The 20,015-nt window shown below is 41.4% G+C and overlaps 3 protein-coding genes and 1 non-coding gene across 4 annotated transcripts in view; all 4 read left to right on the plus strand.

Moving 5' to 3' along the window:
- The window catches only part of mta3 (metastasis associated 1 family, member 3), a 29,772-nt gene extending 23,115 nt beyond the window's left edge, over window positions 1-6,657 (plus strand). The window contains exon 19 of the mRNA XM_006791023.3: window positions 4,240-6,657. Within this exon, the coding sequence (XP_006791086.1) occupies window positions 4,240-4,411 (172 nt within the window). The 3' untranslated portion in view covers window positions 4,412-6,657. The remainder of the gene's footprint in view (window positions 1-4,239) is intronic.
- A 746-nt stretch (window positions 6,658-7,403) lies between these two features.
- On the plus strand, window positions 7,404-8,777 carry LOC102788053 (NAD(P)H dehydrogenase [quinone] 1-like). The gene is made up of 6 exons (XM_087845109.1): window positions 7,404-7,576; window positions 7,675-7,839; window positions 7,908-8,038; window positions 8,117-8,224; window positions 8,300-8,401; window positions 8,478-8,777. The coding sequence occupies exons 1-6, from the start codon at window positions 7,573-7,575 to the stop codon at window positions 8,775-8,777; spliced, it is 810 nt and encodes a 269-aa protein (XP_087701235.1). The 5' UTR covers window positions 7,404-7,572.
- A 4,373-nt stretch (window positions 8,778-13,150) lies between these two features.
- LOC148101775 (NAD(P)H dehydrogenase [quinone] 1-like) lies at window positions 13,151-14,721 on the plus strand. The gene is made up of 6 exons (XM_087845190.1): window positions 13,151-13,196; window positions 13,315-13,479; window positions 13,551-13,681; window positions 14,061-14,168; window positions 14,244-14,345; window positions 14,422-14,721. Exons 1-6 carry the CDS (start codon window positions 13,151-13,153, stop codon window positions 14,719-14,721), a joined length of 852 nt encoding a protein of 283 aa, XP_087701316.1.
- Window positions 14,722-16,205: 1,484 nt separating this feature from the next.
- Window positions 16,206-16,299, plus strand: trnai-uau (transfer RNA isoleucine (anticodon UAU)). Its single transcript has 2 exons — window positions 16,206-16,243; window positions 16,264-16,299. It is a non-coding gene; the product is annotated as a tRNA-Ile (tRNA).
- Window positions 16,300-20,015: the final 3,716 nt, after the last annotated feature.

Consider the following 20,015-nt stretch of genomic DNA (forward strand, 5'->3'; position numbering starts at 1 on the left):
CTCTCTGAGTATGATGAAAACACAGAGTATAGACAAGGGGTCGGAGATGTCTCCCACTCATTCGGGGATGGGAGAGAGATAAATAGAAATGAAAGTAGAGATGACAAAATGTGTTTCATTTTAGGTGACGCAGTGGAGCGTCATTAAAACAATTCTACTAGTTAGGCAATAAAAATTTTTAAACTATGGACAGGAAAATGCAAAAGATATGTTTTTTAAAAACTTTTTAAAATATTGTGTATTGTGCAATAATCACACAAGAACTGGAATTAAAATCAGCGGCAGCAGGTCTTACAGAGAGATCCATCCAAATGAAAGACTTTTTATTTGAATTGCCATCATTGTGTCTAGAGGAGGTCAGGAAAAAAGCAAAACATGGAGTGTCTACAGCTATTTGTAAAACATGCTGGAGGCTTTGTCATGGTTTAGGGCTGCATTTCAGCTAGTGGTGTTGGGCATCTTGTCAAACTTGATGGCATTGTAGATGCAAAAAGTACCGTCAGATTTTCATCCACCGTGCAATGCCATCTGGAAAGGATCTACTTGGCATGGCTTAATTTTTTAGCAGGACAATGATTCCAAAATCACTGCCAGTGCAACAAAAACATACCTGGATAGAAAAACAGAGAATGGAACACCATCAGTCAAAGACTGGCACCCCCAGGGCCTGGACCTCAACATTATTGAGGCAGAGGTGGATGAACTAAACTGTAAATGGAACAAAAGGCAGCCAACATCCAAAGCATGTCTTTCATGTAGCCCGGAGAACTATTCCTGAAGACTACTTAAAGAAAGTACAAGAAAGTAAGCGAGAACATCCTCTGGGAACTATAATAATCTTTCATGGCTTTAAAAGTAAAGACTGTATGTTAAAATATTTTGTTCGCATGTAAATTGCATTTTACACTCAAAGTATAAACCAGGTATAAAGAGCCCACTTTTACTACCTTTTAATGTTTTCCTCCCTTGAGGTGACTGCAGTCCATAAATAACCAGTAAATATGAAACTATTACACCACTGTTCCTCATTTCTTTCATTGCTGATAAAAAATAGCACTCCAGTGACTTTTTCCCCTTATTTAATTGGAAAAAACCCCCATATCATTTTGGTGAGTAAATGAATGGCAGCTGGTTTAATTCCTGAAATTGAATACTCCCAAGATATCACAAAAATCAGATGTTTGCAAAGAGAAATTGCTATAAATTGGACCTAATATGTTTTCCTTATTTTCTCTCATATATCCTCATCAAATACTTTTGTAGATACACCTGTTTCATCGCTTGTGATTCTCTAATCAGCCAGTCGCATGACAGTAACTCGCAGCACAACTTTCTGAAGTTCAAATCGAGCATGAGAATTAGGAAGAAATGGGATTCAAGTGACTTTGAATGTGGTCGGGCTCTTGTGCCAGATCGGCTGATCTGGATTTTTCCAAAACTTCAGTTTCACAGAGATTTTCCCACACAACCATATCTAGGGTTTACATAGAATGTAACTTGGATAAACACTCAACAACCAAGTTATAGTACAATGGTGGAGTGTATGTAAAGCTAATCCTTGTGAACCAAAGGCTAGGGCTTTGGTCTTCATGATGTCTTAGACAAATTGGTTATCCCTAGATTGGTCATCCGAGGCAAGGAAGCTCCACCCAACTGGTGATTAAATCTTTTGCAGCCAGTCAGAAGAAAACTAGATTAAGGATAGAAAAGCTAAAACTAAGGGGCTTACTTTAAACTATAAATCATGATAAGCTACTATAGTAGAATCCATGATTAAAAATAAATGGCAAATGGTAAATGGACTGATTCTTATATTGCGCTTTTCTACTCTTCCGGAGCACTAAAGGCGCTAAATATGGAGCTGGAAAATGAGCACGTCTCATTTCTTCCCCAAATTTGTCACATTATCCTTCAGATTTTATGGATTTGCCTTTGGAGAGGCTCCGAACTTCTGAACTAAGCAATCAAACTGCAAATAAAATGGATACACAATCTTCACAGCCAAAACAGCAAAATGGTGCTTTAAGCGCTTAACAATGCCTGAGTATTAACAGTGTTATAATATCATATATCAAATGATTGTCTATAGCAAAGCGTCAGAAATGGGGAACATTAGGACACAGAAGCAGAGCAAAGCAGAATATAAATGAGACAGGCTGATATGTTTGAGGATAGATTTACATGTTTGTCTTCTTCCTCCCAACAACCAGATGAACAGACAACCAGCAGAGATAAATCCATTCTGTTTTCCCCCACTGTGTTATAACTGCGTGTCCTCTAACTTTGAGCCATAGCACACGCATGCGGTGCTCAGTGTCAGGGTATACTGTACTTGAGAGATTAGTGTGGAGACTCTTACATGCACATTCAGACGCATTTTGTGTTGTTGGATGTACTGGCACATAATGTACTGTAATCTGCTCGGTAGGAGATCCCTGTGGCTCGGCACATTATAGTTGTGCAGTGCAGCGGGGATTTGGAGGCAGCCGGTGTGTTTTGCGTTCACAATACGAGACAACATTTACAGCAATAGGAAAGGGGAAGAAAATGAGATTGCACAAAGAGCTTTGCTGTGCATTAAGTCTCAGACTGCTCTAAGGGAACCATGAATAATCACCTATACATTGTGGTTATGCACCTTGCATTTGTCTCCATTTGGATTCAATTAGCGCTCCGTCCAAGACTTGTGAGTGTGTCCCAAGAATCTGGGATTCTTTAGTGCCTGTGGGTTGTAAAAAGTGCTTTCCTGTCACGCCGCAAAGCCCACTGCAGTCTGGAAATTACCTACAAAGCCCTCTACGAGCCAGAAAATCCTGCAAAAATGTTCTCCTCTATTACTTCATAACAGACACGTGTATTTGTTCTGGTGCTCGGAACGCGCTGCACTCTCCTATAGTAAATCTCTCGAGATGAGAAGAATCTAGTTGTATCTAATTACCTTCTCAACCGCCTGGATCGGCAATGTATTGCCCTCCAGCTGAACTGTGCTCATATTAAATCATTCAAACTACCCTATACTTCACAGCTTTCTCTCTTTATGAGATTTTTCATCTTCGTGTCTTGAACTGGCTGTTTACACTTTTCTACTTAAGTTGCCCTGATCAGAGAAATCAGAAGCCATTTTCTTGCCATTTAAGAGACACTGCTAAAACCAGAATCAGATGTTGACTGATGATTACATTTTTTCCAACCAAACAACCAGATGATTAACAACCAGTAGCGCAGTATGGCAAGCCCACGGTGATAAATCAGCTGTCTCATGAAGTCAGTTTCATAATTTGTATATTTGGGCTCTATGTGTTAATGCAGTCAACATGAGTAATCGTCTCAGACAAGCATTATTTGCAGGCTAAGAAATACATTCAGAAGCCACTTTATTAAGTACACCTACTCATCTGCTTGTTACTGTACAATCAGTCTGTCACATGGCAGCAATTCAGTGCTGAAGTATTAGTAAAAACATTTTTTGTTGTTGTTTGTTTTGTTTTATTTATTTAAGGATTTTCGACTCATGTTGAGTTGAGTGATTATTGTTTCCCTGACCCTTGAGGCAATAGTTGGATTAGCTGCTGATATTTGCATTTTTAAGCAGTTAAAGTACCAAAGGTAAATTTACTTATAATACCATTTGTGTAAAATGTAGTCTAATGGGTTATAACTGCTGACATTGCAGCTTGGCTTGCTAGGGAATTTCCTAGGGGATCGATAAAGTCTTACCTATAAAATTTACCAAGTCTTTGTATTATTAATCTGAATTTGCAAAGTCAGTAGTGTCGATTGTTAGAAAAGGTTGTAAAAATAAAAGATGAATATATAGTATGGACATAGCCAGTCTGATGTTGAGCACAAACTGCACCACACAGTATGCCATTTTTTCAGATTACTGCATTAAAAACATTTCAAAATCCTACAAGCATAGTTGAACTGCTGCCCAGGTGTAAACATGTTAATTTTAGCTGCAAAGTTGTGCATTTTAACACATGAGCAACCAGACTAACCAACTATGAAGCCAGTCTCTGGTAGTCTTTTGTAGAACCGAGGCACTTAGAAGTTTGCTTCAGACCTGGAGTTGAATGAAAAGCATAATATAAGCCCCTGAAATATGGCAGAGAGGAAGCATAAAACAAGTACCAAACGCCTAAGATCAGGAACATCCTTTTAGTTTTATTAATGCTATTTATCTCTGCATCCCTGTTTCTTCTTCACTCATCTTGTTCCATGTTGTCTCCATCCATCTAGGCGGGCTCGACGGATGTTGTCTCGCTCCCAGCTGAGGCACGCTTGCCGGCAACCTTGTGAGCAAATCACCCTGCGCAGGGTCTCCCAGGGTCCACCGCAGGGGCTTGTCCTCGCCCCTCCACATCCTCACCCCAGCCTGAGAATGCGAGGCCCCATTGTTATCCACGATTGATCGGATATGGACTCTCCGACCTCCACTCCACCTGCACTTCTGCGTACACACTAATGAATTCTCACCACCTGTTCTGCCATTAAATCCTCAACCCCCCCCTTTACTTTTAGTCCTAAAAATACCATTGTATCCCCTGACAACACTTAAACAACCTGTCTAACTGTTTGGCAACAAAAGGATGCAATGAGCTGCAATACAATAGAAACATAAGCCTGACCTGACTGCAAGTGCTGCCTGTCTTTACTCCCCTGGGGATTACATTTGTATATGTATATACTGTATCTGGGTGCACGTAGAGAGTGTGCTTATATATATGTGACCCTATCAACCAACACATGAGGGAGTGGTCCGAGCGGATGTTGATGTCCGCTGTTTTTAGTTTTTACAGGATGGACGTAACCACAGGACTTTGTGTGACCTTTGTGTTGATGGTGAATTTTCGTGAAGTTTTATCAGTTTGTATAAAGTTATTTTGGGCGGGGGCATGGGGGCTTGACTTAGTGTGGGGAAGGGGTAGCGCTGCATTTAAGGGGGAATGGGGTTCTTTTAATATGGGTATCAAGACACAAGTCCACTGCTAACATTAAAAAAGAAAATGCACTATACTGAGATTGGCCATTTAAGACACGACTGCTATAAACTGTGTTTTAGTTTCAGTCATTCACACACCTCTTGAAATCTAAATAAATGAGCTGGAATCAGTGTTGAAGAGAGATGAGATATTTAAGTGGGGTCTGTTTCTGGCTCCATATTTCTATTCTTGGACTATAGTGAAGTGGTTTTGCATCATTCACTCAGGCTCAAAATGAGCCTTGTATATCTTATGCTGGGCTTTGGTGCAGATTCTCTCAAGCAAAGTAAAGCATTTTTATCTCCTCTCCTGTTCAAGCCAACTTTTAACTGATTGGCTGCTTCTTGCAAACAGAAAATCCTAAAAGGAACTCAGAGTTAAGAATGGAAAAAACTGTCTCAAGCATAAGCTTTTGTTTCATACACACACACTTTTGGCATGTTTAAAGGGGTCGTATTATCAGTGTTGCTGATATTAAAAGTTTAATAAGTAACGCCTGTGAGCCAAATGCTCAGTTTCACACAGTTTTTCCTATTCTTACTGTGACAACAGAAGTCCCGCCCACCTGTTGTTCAAACCTTCTGTTTACGAGGGGTATCCAATTAGAATAAGATAGCATACATGGAGCGGCGACACAGTTGAACAACTTGTTTCACTCAGAGGACGGACCAAGGGCTGCAAAAAGGATCAAATAAATATAAAATAAGGATTATTTTGAGCTGCTTTTATTAAAAGGTACTTTAGTAGTGCCCAGGAATAGAAATACGGACTACAAATGAATAGAACAGATCCTCTTTAATATGGTCATGAAACTTGTAATTTCTCTCTCTCTCTCTCTCTCTATATATATATATATATGTCATAACATGAGAAAATGCATAACAGGCCCTCTTAAAACCAACAATAAAAACAACAAAAAATGTGTATAATTCTACCTAAGAAACTATGTTACTCATGATGAATCTGCTTGAAGTATAATGAGGCAGAGAAATTAAGAGCCAGCTTACATCGAACAACATAAACCTCCCACATAAACCGCTGTATAATATATTGTATATGTCATTACATCACTGTAAATTGAACTCATCTTCTTTCTATGGCCAGTTCTACCTACCTATCCCAAACATGGGTACTAAAGCACTTCCTTTGCAGCAGAAAAGGGCATGGATCCGTCACATTTCCCTCAAGGCTGTGATGTCCCGGCAACTTTTTGAGGCATAAAAATACATGCGGCTTTGCCAGCAGCTGTTTGCTATGAGCTAACATCCTCTGCTTTTTGTTCTTTAAAGCTAACGCTTGCATTTTTACTGATTTCAAACCTCTCTCCCCCTGCTGTACCGCCAAATTGCCTCAAAAAGCTGCCCACCAGCGCATCCGGGTGTGTTTATTCTGAGTTTTAGAACTGGCATTGCCGCCGCATGTCTTTGAGGTGAGAGCCTCAGCTGACCGATGGGTCACTTGATTTCTTCTTTCAGTCAGAATGTTTATGTTAGTGTTTCCTGTATGTCATGTGTTGAATTATGAATATGCTGAGACCAATAAAAGAGAAAAACAACGCAGTGCCAGATAATGGTGTCCATTGTCAGAGAGAGTCATTTGGTGGTGTTATACACTCACATTCTGCCTTGTCTACCAGCCGCCTACTCCATCTCTCTGCCTCTGTGTGTCTGTGTTGTTCTCGAGAGGGTGGGTTGTATATGATAGATGGGGCCTCATACGCACTGTGGCCTGCGTGAGGTTGCCATAATATACCCCCACAAAATATAGCAATTTGACATAGAGGTGAAGAATGAGGAGTGTTTTCAGAATATAAATCATGTTAGTGGGAGCACGCAGCTTTCTTTGAGTGACTTCACTGTGTGTACATGTGCACGCTTTGTTGCACCCCCGTTGTTCTGTTTAAAAAGGTTTTTAACCTGCAGCTTATGCTCCCCCCACAGCCTGCAGCTAGAGAAGAATGACCACAGTTAGCTGTTGCGATTGTTTTGATGCTTTCTCAACCTATGTTTTCTATGCGATCTGTAGCAGATTGAACTTGACATGTTATAATTTGCTTTTCCAGCTACAGGCATGAAGGATTTAGTAATAATATTTCACGGCTGCTTTCGTAATATCCGTAATAGCTACAAACTTTTATCTTGGCGCTAATTTTGCATAAGTATATAGATTAACAAAGATCATTCCCCTGTTTAATTGCTTAGCTCCTCATTTCAACATCTAATAGAATTAATTAACCCTTAGATAACATTCATGTCATGGTGACGGCATCAGTTTCTCTGATTCATTTTCATGTCTTTTAAATGACAGACATTGAAAAACTAATTTTAATCATCTTGTAGGAGTGACGCATGCTTGGTGTCCATGCAGTTAAAAGACAAAAAGATCTGAAGATGAGAGGCCTTAGAGAAAATCCCCCACTTCCAGCTGGCAGAGTGATGACTCTGATTGCTGATTGACTGCACCTGGTTGAAGCAGAGCCCATTGGGTGTATAAATACTGGATACTGAGCTGTACACCAGTAGCAGCTTTTCTCATTGGAGTACTAGTGACTTGTGAGCATCATCAATCACAGCAGAGCACTTGTGTCAGAATGTGTAAGTATTTTTGATGGTTGTTTTTATTTTTAGTGCTTTAATGAACTGGTTCTGATCTAATGGGCACTTTGTGTTAACTATTGTCTTTGACTTTTCAGCCAAGAAAGTGCTGATTGTGTATGCCCATGAGAGCCCTGCCTCCTTCAATGCTGCTGCCAAAGATGCTGCTGTGGCAGCTCTGACTGCTCAAGGCTGCACTGTAAAGGTGTCTGACCTGTACGCCATGAAGTTCAAAGCTGCTGCTACTACTGAGGACATCACTGGTATATAAATATCCTGCAGGTATTATTCGCTCTGTTCATCAGATACAAACACTAGATTTTTGTTGCAGGTGGAGTGAAGGATGCTGAGAACTTCTGCTACGCAAAGGAGATCAAACTGGCATCAGAGGAGGGCAGACTTGCAGATGACATCAAAAAAGAGCAGGAAAAGCTCAAGGAGGCAGACCTTGTCATCTTTCAGGTAGTGTCTGACTGGAAGTGTCTTTGTGGTCAGCTAACAGGTGTCAACATCAAAATGACCATTAAACCTGTGTTTCAGTTCCCCATGTACTGGTCATCTGTTCCTGCAATCATGAAGGGGTGGATGGATCGGGTGTTGGGCTTTGCCTACGCACAGGAGAAGCGGTACAGTGAGGGGATCTTCAAGGTGAGAGCTCCACCAACATGTCTGTATTCAGGCTGTGTCCTCTCCCTCTTTGCTCACTCCTTGCTCTCTGTACAGGACAAGAAAGCCATGCTGTCCTTCACCACCGACTGTCCTGAATCTGTGTACAGTGACACTGGCATCAATGGTGACATCAATGTCACACTGTGGCCACTGCAGGTGAGGTCTCACTATAAACGGAGCCAAGCATTAAATGATCTGTCATGTGGTAACGGCTGCTCCTCCCTGTGTGCAGAACGGGATCCTGAACTACTGTGGCTTCCAGGTTTTTGCCCCTCAGATCTTCTGGGATCCTGCTACTGGTTCTCCTGAATCTCGCAGCTCCATGCTGGAGGGCTGGCGCACACGACTGCAAAACCTGTGTGGGGAAGCCACTGTGTACTTTGCTCCCTTGGACTACTTTGACAAGGAGAAGGGTTTCCTGCTGAAGCCTGAGGTCAAAGAGAAATATGCCGGCAAAGAGTCTGGCCTCACAGTGGGGATCCACATGGGCAAGCCACTGCCAGCCAACAGCCAGACCAAGGCCGGGGTCTGACAATGGAGTGGGTCCATGAAATGTCTTAAAATATGTGCTGCAATAAAAAGGCTGCTTTATTCTGATTTTTGAGCATCGAGTCTATTAATGAATCACTGCTCTCAAGTTGTAACTGGATAATGTGTGTAAAGTGGTTTCAGTAATTTCGACACTACTACTGCACAATGACTTAAAGTAACTTGCCACCTACAAGTACTCACTGATGACCCTGCATAGCAAGTTCGTATAGAGACTACTTCTATATGGAGATGCCTGTTCTTATTCAGGCTGGCTTGATTAGTCTGATGCGTCACTGATTTATATTCATCACTTGACACAAGTTGCCACACAACTCGTGTAATTGTGCTGACCAATCTACGTGACTAAGCAGGTTGGTGCAATTGTACAGAGCAGCCACCCAAGTGTTTAAAAGTGCAGTCAAGTGACTTTTGTCAAACGGACTTGATTCGTTTTCTACAATATGCTATTTGCAGCAAAATCTGAATACTGGGTTATAGTTGGTGAGCTACTCACCGTGCTGAGGTAAAGAAATGAGAGCTGCCAGAGGCCTCAAAGGACTCTTAAGTCCTGCCACCTGTGCCAGTAATTTAGCATTTGACTTTTCTTTTCAACTATAAAACTGACGTTGACATATTTCTAACTCTGTCACTGCTAGCAGCTAACATGGCCATGCTAATATGCTCCCTAGCTGAGTCACTCCCAGCATCAACAGTAAAGTTTAGTTTTAATTACATGTGTCTAGCAAACCAGACCTTAAACAATGGCATACAGTAATCCTCCAAAGTGTTTTTATCAGAGCATTGACTCCACTGACTCTCAACCTAATTTAGTGACTAAAACGACAGAGTGGTGATTGGGGCTGATAACATTCAAAGTGTGCAATTTTATGCAGGAATACTTTTGTAAATGGCTTTATTTATGGTAGCTAGAGAAGATATTTGAAAGAGTTTGGAACATCTTGAACCACCCCTTTTTTATTTATATAAGGGGTGGTTAGGAAAATGGGAAATCGGTGGAGCTACTTACTGGAATGTGTGCAAACTTACATGGAAATACAGTACATGTACAATTTTAACAAACTTGGCAATATTTGTATGACACCTTTATTCTGAACTCTCTTTGGAAAGCTTTCTTGTGATTTCTATAATAGTTTTGGGAATAATTCTCCAGATCTCTTGGAGGTCACACCAAAGCTTTTCTTTTCATGTTTGTTGCCTTTTCTTCATTTCTCTTTGATGATGATCCCACACTGCTTCAGTAATGTTGAGTTTTGGGCTCTGGGGATGCCAATCAATGACTGATAGTGTCCCAGTGTGTGTTTTTCTATCCAGGTCTGCGTTGCTTCATTGGCAATGTGTTTGGGATCATTGTTATGGTGAAAAATGTTGCCAGTCTGAAGTTTCCAGATATTATATCATTGTGGATCCAAACATCACTGTCAGAAAAGCAGCCCCAGACCATGACACTGATGTGGCATCCACCATGTTTTACAGGTGGCAATGGATACTCACTGTTCATCATTCTCCTGACCTCATATTGACAATAACGTGAATAAAATGTTCACATTTGGATTCATCACTCCATGAGACCCAATACCACTGATGTTTCACTTCAGTTTCTGTGTAATTTGGCATACCTCAGCCTTTTCTCCCCATTTCCCTTCCGTAAGAATGGCTTCTTGACAGCCAGCCCCCCACTAAGAACATTTCTGATGAGCCTTCAGTGAACAGTAGATGGTTCAGCTAAAGGGCCTGATGCATCTCCCAGGTTCTGTATCAGGTCTTTGCTTTCCCCCCTATTTCTTAGGGATTTCAAATACTTTCCATCTGCTTTTCACTACTTCTGCCACTTCTTCTTTTGTTCTCCACTTTTCCAGTTTCCGAGCTCTGACTTTTTGTCAGCCTGGCTACAGTGCTGAAGAGAAACCTGGGGTTGTTCTTATTTTCTTCAATCAGTGACGAATAGTAAGATGTTCTGGCTTTGCGGGGGGCTTTCTTATAAAGCAGCAAACTATTTCTCCAGGCTAAATGATGATCCTCTAAATTTGTGACACGCCATTTCCTCTCCAGCTTACGAGTTATCTGCTTTAGGCTGTGTGTTTGAGAATTATACCACGGAGTCAGGTACTTCTGATTTGAGGCCTTAGTTTTCACAGGAGCTACAGTATCCAGAGTCGTACGTAGTGAGGAGGTAAAATTATTAACAAGATAATCATCGTCTGTTAGAGTAGCGTTCAGATAGCTGCTCTGCTCTATGTTGGTACAGGTCATTGAAGACGATAACAGTGGTTGGATTATATTCTTAAACTTAGTTACAGCACTTTCAGAAAGACATCTACTGTGATAAAGTCTACTCCCCACTGTTGTGTAATCAATTATTGTAAATGTAAATGTTATCAGGAAATGATCAGACAGGAGAGGGTTTTCAGGAAACACTGTTAAATGTTCAGTTTTTATGCCATATGTTAAAACAAGATCTAGAGTGTGATTAAAGTGATCGGTGGGTTCTTTTAAAGTTTGAGAGAAGCCAATTGAGTCTAATAACAGATTAAATGCCATGTTGAGGCTGTCATTTTTAGCATCTACATGGATGTTAAAATCACCCACAATAATTATTTTATCTGAGCTGAGCACTAGATCAGATAAAAAGTCTGAGAAATCACACAGAAACTCTGTGTAAGGCCCAGGTGGACGATAGATGATAACAAGTAAGACTGGTTTCTGAGTTTCACAGCTGGGGTGGACAATGTTAAGCATCAGGCTTTCAAATGAATTAAAAGTCTGTCTTGGTCTTTCGTTAATTAATAGGCTGGTGTGAAAGATTGCTGCCACACCGCCCCCTCGACCTGTGCTTCGAGATTTCTGGTAGTTAGAATGACTCGGGGGTGTTGATTCATTTAAACTGACATAATCATCCTGCTGCAACCAGGTTTCTGTAAGGCAGAGTAAATTGATTTGTTGATCAATTATTAAGTCATGTACTAACAGAGACTTGGAGGAGAGAGACCTAATATTTAATAATCCACATTTCACTGTTTTACTCTTTGGTTCAGATGTGGATTCTTTATTTGTGATTTTTTTATGTTTAAGTTGTTTGTTGCTGGTTTTTAGTTTGTTTTTTGTCTGTTTGGGAGCTGACACAGTCTCAATGGAGATGTTTTGTTTTTTGTTTTTTTTGGGGGGGGGGGCTAGCAGGAGGAGAGAAGCTGCAGAGAGGCTTGTAAGACTGCAACTCTGCTTCCTGGTCCCAACTCTGGATAGTCATATTTTGGGGGGTTTTATAAATTTGTCCATATTTCAAGGAATGAGAGCTGCTCCATCCAGAGTGGGATGGATGCCGTCTCTCCTAACAAGACCAGGTTTCCTCCAGAAGGTTTGCCAATTATCTATGAAGCCCACATCGTTTCTGGGACACCACTCAGACAGCCAGCAATTTAAGGAGAACATGCGGCTAAACATGTCACCCCTGGTCTGATTGGGGAGGGGACCAGAGAAAACTACAGAGTCCGACATTGTTTTGGCAAAGTTACACACCGATTCAATATTGATTTTAGTGACCTCCGATTGGCGTAACCGGGTGTCATTACTGCCGACGTGAATTATGATTTTACTTAATTTACGTTTACCCTTAGCCAGCAGTTTTAAATTTCCTTCAGTGTCGCCTGCTCTGGCCCCTGGAAGACAATTGACTATGGTTGCCGGTGTCTCTAGCTTCACATGTTTGAGAACAGAATCACCAATTACTAGAGTTTGACCCCCGGCGGGTGTGTCGCCAAGTGGGGAAAAATGGTTAGACACATGAATGCGTTGGTGGTGTACCTGGGGCTTCTGTTTAAGACTATGCTTCCTTCTACTGGTCCTTTGATAGAGTATGGTGCCAGTTTTATTTAGTAATGAATACAAATGTCTTCCCCTTGTACTGTTTTCCCAATTAAGTTGCCACTGCGTTTTTATCTGTTTCCATACAATACTTTTCACTTCTGACTTTGATCATTTTACTTTGCATTTAACATGATTTCTTTTTAAATTGCACCTTTTGCCAACTATGAAGTACAGTCCAGTTTCTGTGTTATGCCAGGTAATTGTATATTTGCATTTCTCAAGGTAAGACACCTGTTGCAATACTAATACTAATACTATACTAATAATACTATTGGCTGATATCGAGCCAATTCAGTGGTACTCAGAGCCAGCCATCAATCAGCCAATCAGTCTGATTGATGACCCTGATTGCTGATGGAGAGCACCTGAAGTAACGAGAACTAGAAGGTATATAAAACCACCATGCCAAGCCTTCCAGTAGTAGCAGCTTTCTCCAACAACCTGCTTGCCACTTGCAAAGCTGATCAGTCATAGTCAGGTACTTGCTTCGAAATGTGTAAGTATCCCTCCCCATTCTTCTCTGTGGTCATGATTGCTGGTATTGTTACTTAAATTAAACATTGGAGGTTGTAATAGTTTTTTTTTTTTTTTCATAGTGTGGGATTAAAATATTCTTGACCTAGGAGGACTTTAATCTATTCTCCTTGGCTTTGCAGCCAAGAAAGTGCTGATTGTGCATGCCCATGAGAGCCCTGCCTCTTTCAATGCTGCTGCCAAAGATGCTGCTGTGGCAGCTCTGACTGCTCAAGGCTGCACTGTAGAGGTGTCTGACCTGTACGCCATGAAATTCAAAGCTGCTGCTACTACTGAGGACATCACTGGTATACAAATATCCTGCAGGTATAGAAATGCTTTGATTGCTCTCAAATGTAAACACTGGCTTTAAATGCAGGTGGAGTGAAGGATGCTGAGAACTTCTGCTACGCAAAGGAGATCAAATTGGCATCAGAGGAGGGCAGACTTGCAGATGACATCAAAAAAGAGCAGGAGAAGCTCAAGGAGGCAGACCTTGTCATCTTTCAGGTAGTGTCTGACTGGAAATGTCTTTGTGATTGGCTGAAGGGGGTCCACATCAGCAGTGAATGTACATTTCAAAACACACCACATGAGCACACCCTAGGTTCTGCACATATTTTATTCCATTAACATCAGCCACTGCACTGTGAAAGATTCTGTTCTGATGCTACCAGAATACTGTAATTTGCATATAGATGTACATATATTTATATCTAAATTGGATGCACTCAGCAATGTAGAAGAAATATCTTTGCATAGTATGGTTCTTAAGTAAACTGCTTATTTTATTCCTTGTCTACTTTCCTGCTGCAACAATGTGAATTCCACATTCTCTTGTACTAAAGGCTCTCATCACATTAAAATGACCATTAAACCTGTGTTTCAGTTCCCCATGTACTGGTCATCTGTTCCTGCAATCATGAAGGGGTGGATGGATCGGGTGTTGGGCTTGGCCTACGCACAGGAGAAGCGGTACAGTGAGGGGATCTTCAAGGTGAGAGCTCCACCAACATGTCTGTGTTCAGGCTGTGTCCTCTCCCTCTTTGCTCACTCCTTGCTCTCTGTACAGGACAAGAAAGCCATGCTGTCCTTCACCACTGACTGTCCTGAATCTGTGTACAGTGACACTGGCATCAATGGTGACATCAATGTCACACTGTGGCCACTGCAGGTGAGGTCTCACTATAAACAGAGCCAAGCATTAAATGATCTGTCATGTGGTAACAGCTGCTCCTCCCTGTGTGCAGAACGGGATCCTGAACTACTGTGGCTTCCAGGTTTTTGCCCCTCAGATCTTCTGGGATCCTGCTACTGGTTCCCCTGAATCTCGCAGCTCCATGCTGGAGGGCTGGCGCACACGACTGCAAAACCTCTGTGGGGAAGCATCTGTGTACTTTGCTCCCTTGGACTACTTTGACAAGGAGAAGGGTTTCCTGCTGAAGCCTGAGGTCAAAGAGAAATATGCCAGCAAAGAGTCTGGCCTCACAGTGGGGATCCACATGGGCAAGCCACTGCCAGCCAACAGCCAGACCAAGGCCGGGGTCTGACGATGGAGTGGGTCCATGAAATGTCTACTGCAATAAAAAGGCTGCTTTATTGTAACTTCAGTTTGAGCAATGAGTTTCAAATGCACCACTTGGTTTCATACAGTTCAGCCATCTAGAAAATGGTACATATACATAACAGGATACACGAAGTTGTCTCTTTCAAGACTGGTGTCATTATCCAACACTGACCAAATTGACACTTGGGGCTTTGTTGTATACCAGAAATGTGAGCTGGCAATGGTACACAAAGAACTGATGCAATGTGTGGCAAATCCAGTGAGCTGCTTCACATTAGCATGCTGAGTGACGGCTTGATCCATCCAGCTCACTACACAATCTATAACGTGATTGTGTCGTCACCTTCATGGTTCCCTTAACACTACTTCATTGCATCTTTCCTGTACAGGTACTGTCTCTCTACCAGTAGCACCACTGCTGGAATTGTGGGGAATGTCGGTGCTTTTCATCAAGGGGAGAGAGGAGCTCACATTACCAAGCAATTTTCAGCATGTGAGCAGAGGGGAAATGTGGCACTTTAAAATATGGTGTGGTCAGCCAGTACCACCATTACCTTCCAGTAGTGCTCAAAAGAAGGGCAAAAATGACACATCTGAATACATTTTAACTCATTAGCTGTTTAGAGTTTTGTATGTACAAAATTCCAACATAAAGGTCTTTGAGAGAATTAGAAATAGTTGTCCTGAAGCTGGCAGCCTAAAAACACTGGGTCCAATTACATCCAAAATTTCATTTTTCTGCAATACATTTTCTGGTTTTGTTCCATTCACCAATTGGTACTGATTAGGGGCTGGAACCTATCCCAACTCCCATTGGGCAAGAGGCAGGGTACATCCTAAATAGGAAACTGGCCTGTTGTACAGTCCATTTTATATCCTATAGTGTGAAATGTCTTATTTCTCCTTAATTTTGTAAATGGGTACATGAATGCTCCAGATTTGAATGTAGCTCCAGTGGCGCAATCGGTTAGCGCGCGGTACTTATATGACAGTATTTGGCTGAGCAATGCTGAGGGTGAGAGTTGAAGCCTCACCTGGAGCAGTGGCTTCATGCTTCTCCACATTTATGATAGAAAAACTCTTGTAGGTTACTGCTACAAAGGTTGTGTTGGCTAACACCCTAATATGAAATAGGAAAATATGCAATATATACTACATAAACAGACTGTCAAATAATTCAGCCTATTTGTATGCTGAGTTATAAACAAGTATCTTGTACTTTAAGCGTTAAGATGAGGCGGGGTACACCCTTTCTTGTGGTGCTTGAATCAGTGCATGTATGATAGTATTAGACAGAGCAATGTTGTGGCTCTATGTCCCTGGTCCTTGAATGACAAAAATACACTACAAACAAAAAGAGGCGGTACACACCCTAGACAGGCTGCCAGCCCATCTCAAGCCTAGTGCTCATTTGTTCATACATTTTTCTTTGATTTATTATAGGTCCATGAATGGGTTATTTTCAGAGCTCCAGTGGCGCAATCGGTTAGCGCGCGGTACTTATATGACAGTATTGGGCTGAGCAATGCCGAGATTGTGAGTTCAAGCCTCACCTGGAGCAGAATGTTAAAGCTAATTTTTTACCTAATGCCAATAGATAAATGCTCAAGGGAAAAAAATGTGTCCTTGTTTCTTGAGAAAATAACAAATCTCATGTAGGCAAATGCTACCGACAGCACTACTGTCTGCTTTCTTCAAAAAGAGAACCGCTTGACCCACCTTGAAGAGGAGTTGAGGAGGCCATTGAAGGGAAAAGCTGGTGCCAGGTTGAAAGGGTGGTGCTCTCTTTGTGGTAGAGTATAGCTTCCTGTTCTTGTTGCAACATACGGTGGTGTTTTTGTGTAGCTTGTCAGAAAATGTAATTAAAAACCTATAGATATATGCCATATCCCATAATGATATACTCGGTTACATCAATAGGAAGTCACTAAAATCAATACTGAATCGGTGTGTTACTTTGCCAAAACAATGTTGGATTGTGTAGTTTTCTCTGTCCCCCTCCCCAACCAGGAGTGACATGTTTAGCCACATGTTCTCCTTAAATTGCTGTCTGTCTGAGTGGTGTCCAAAAAATGATGTGGGCTTTATAGATAACTGGGAAACTTTCTGGGAGAAACCTGGTCTTGTTAGGAAAGACGGCATCCATCCCACTTTGGATGGAGCAGCTCTCATTTCTAGAAATCTGGCCAAGTTGATTAAACCCCCAAAATGTGACTATCCAGAACTGGGACCAGGAAGCAGAGTTGCAGTCTTACATGCCTCTCTGCAGCTTCTCTTTTCCTGTTATCCTCCAAACCCCATCCCCTTAGAGACTGTGTCAGCTCCTAAACAACAAACTAAAAATCTCTAGATGCATGCTCAATGATCCAGGTAAGTAAATCCCGAAAGGTTGATTCTGTTCATCTGAATGTAGTGTTTTCAATGGGAGAAACATTTCATCACTCTTCCAAGTGACTTCTTCAGTCTCAGCTGACTGCAGGTTTCCCCATCTTATAAACAGTACATTTGCACAGAGGTCAGTTCCTTGATCATTAATATGCAAATTGTCATGACGATTGATCAGCAACCACTGATCAAAGCCCATTAATCAAAGCCCACTGATCAATGGCCATGAGTACCATTCACAGAGAGTTGGGGAATGGCTGCAATCACAGCACTGTAAGATGGCGAAAGATGTACCCTTAGGCCCCCTCCTCGATTCAGAGATGGTCTTTCCCTTTTCACGTAAATGGCCTCCTTGACTCCCCGCTCAAACCAGGGGCCTAAAGAAAGCTCCAACCAATCCAGGAGAGAAGGACAACTGCTGCCTAAGCAAAAACCCTTAGTGATCTTGTATGTGTCAGGAGTATCAGAACAGTTGAGACACATTTCCTCTTAAATGCCGCGTCTCGGTTACTTTTGAACCCCAAAACACGCTGCACCAAAAATTGGTCCACCCCAAGGATCGGGTCCCTCGACACAAACAGAGTAATATACTGTACGCTGTTAAGTGCCAGGAGGATTGCCAGGATTTATACATCAGAGAAACCAAACAACCTCCGGCGAAGCAGATGGCACAACGCAGAAGAGCTACCTCATCAAGCCAGGACTCTGCAGTCTATTTACACCTACAGGCTAGTGGACACTCTTTCAGTGATGAGGATGTACACATCCTGGACAGGGAAGAACGCTTGTTTGAGTACATAGTCAAGGTTTCTCTTCAACACTGTAGCCAGACTGAAAAAAATTCAGAGCTCTGTTAAGCCAACCATTCCTTTAATGATAACTAGAAATGATTTCTTGTAATTGAAGTCTTTATTTGTTTTTAACATTTAACCACATGAAAACATAAACAAAACCACAAACAAAACAACAACAGAAAAGAAAAAAGAAAAATGAAAAGACAGCTTCCAATCCCATGATTAATTCACCTTTGTATTTTGGGTCTATTTTCAATACTTACTAACTATCGGTACACCCACAAAAAAAGGACAATAAAATCAAATTCTTAAGTTATTCCATTACTGAGTGCCTACACAAACATACAACGCAGCAAGCATAAAATTTAACTAAAGATAATTGTCCTGACCAAATAAATTCCAACCATCTCAGCCAAAAACACGTCCCCATGATTTGTCAAAACCCTCCCTATCATCATTAATCCTAGCCAAGAATAAAATCTTTCTGAGTTAACTTCAGTAATTAATTACTCCAAGTCACCAACCTTTAAGACCCCATTCCTACAAGACTGCTCCAAGAATCCTGCCATTAATTTATGCTTCAATCTTAAATATGATCAACCCATCTCTAATAATCAATCTCCAACCTTTCTTTTATCTCAAGAATTCTTGAAAGAGTAGTTGTCAAACAGCTAACTGATCATCTGCAGAGGAATGGCTTATTTGAAGAGTTTCAGTCAGGTTTCAGAGCTCATCACAGCACAGAAACAGCTTTAGTGAAGGTTACAAATGATCTTCTTATGGCCTCTGACAGTGGACTCATCTCTGTGCTTGTCCTGCTAGACCTTAGTGCAGCGTTCGATACTGTTGACCATAATATTCTATTTGGATGGATGAAATTGGGCTCCAGTAAAACTGTCAGGAACCTTTGAGTCATTTTGACCAGGATATGTCCTTCAGTGCATACATTAAATAAATATGTAGGACTGCTTTCTTCTATTTGCACAATATCTTTAAAGATATTGCGCAAATGGAAGGGAACACGTGTTTATTAGAAAAGTCCTCTCTCAGTGTGATGCTGAAAAAATTAGTCATTAATTAATACTTTTAGGCTGGCCAACTGTAATTCATTATTATCAGGATGTCCTAAAAACGCCCTAAAAAGCCTTCAGCTGATCCAAAATGCTGCGGCAAGAGCACTGACAGGAAGTAGACAGAGAGAGCATATTTCTCCTATATTGGCTTCCCTTCACTGGCTACCTGTTAAATCCAGAACCAAATTCAAAATCTGGCTCTTTACATACAAGGTCTTCAATAATCAGGCCCCATCTTAACTCAGTGACTTTCTAGTACCATATCACCCTTTAAGAGCTCTTTTCTCTGAGACTGCGGGCTGACTTGTGTCTCCCAGAATATTTAAAACCGCACTGTATAAATAAAATTGAATTGAATTGAAATGGGAACCGAGGAAGGATGCTGTGGTTGCAGATACTATCTCGCTGTGAATATGCTCTTGGTCTATGGTCATGACAATTTGCATATTCATACATACTGACTGACCTCATGTCCAGTTGCAAGTAAGTGATGGAACGTTGAGACATTGTGCAAAGGTGCGTTTCTAATGTTGGAAAAACCTCAAATCAGCCGATTCTCACCAATGAGCTCACATGGATGACTGACAAAATGTTCCTTCCACTATAAACAAACCATCCAGATGAACAGAATCAACTTTCTAGAAGAAGGTACGTTATGGTGACTTAAACCATGTACCATAGCTCCTACACTGAAAGGACACTTTGACCACATGATAGCACTGTAGAACGAGTGAAACTAAGATGAATATGCCTTATAAATTAATCTTGTGTTTGAACTGGGCTGAAGGTTTAGGTTAATCTCAGAGTTATGCCCAAGTGTCTGTACAAAGTGGGAAACCTGAGAGAAAATGCCGCAGTAGCAGCTGGCTGACTCATGAGGCTGATTGCTGATTGACAGCATCTGTGTGAAGTAGTGCTCAAAGTGTGTATAAAAGCAGCAGGTGTGTTTTGCTTCATTATGGGTACCTTTTTCCTCTTATTATACCAGCTGGAGAGAACGCTCATCATTTACTGTTGTTTTGAGA

Source organism: Neolamprologus brichardi, chromosome 8 (assembly GCF_056152115.1).
Source record: "Neolamprologus brichardi isolate AB-2024 chromosome 8, ASM5615211v1, whole genome shotgun sequence".
Classification (NCBI taxonomy): domain Eukaryota; kingdom Metazoa; phylum Chordata; class Actinopteri; order Cichliformes; family Cichlidae; genus Neolamprologus; species Neolamprologus brichardi.

What these genes read in the sequence shown, in the direction of transcription:
- LOC102788053 (XM_087845109.1), top strand. An exon ending in CAGACCTTGTCATCTTTCAG is followed by an intron (nt 8,039 to 8,116) that starts GTAGTGTCTGAC and finishes CCTGTGTTTCAG; the next exon opens with TTCCCCATGTACTGGTCATC. An exon ending in ACAGTGAGGGGATCTTCAAG is followed by an intron (nt 8,225 to 8,299) that starts GTGAGAGCTCCA and finishes CTCTCTGTACAG; the next exon opens with GACAAGAAAGCCATGCTGTC.
- LOC148101775 (XM_087845190.1), top strand. Translation starts at nt 13,151, where the DNA reads ATGTGTAAGTATCCCTCCCCATTCTTCTCTGTGGTCATGATTGCTG. An exon ending in ACAGTGAGGGGATCTTCAAG is followed by an intron (nt 14,169 to 14,243) that starts GTGAGAGCTCCA and finishes CTCTCTGTACAG; the next exon opens with GACAAGAAAGCCATGCTGTC. An exon ending in TCACACTGTGGCCACTGCAG is followed by an intron (nt 14,346 to 14,421) that starts GTGAGGTCTCAC and finishes CCCTGTGTGCAG; the next exon opens with AACGGGATCCTGAACTACTG.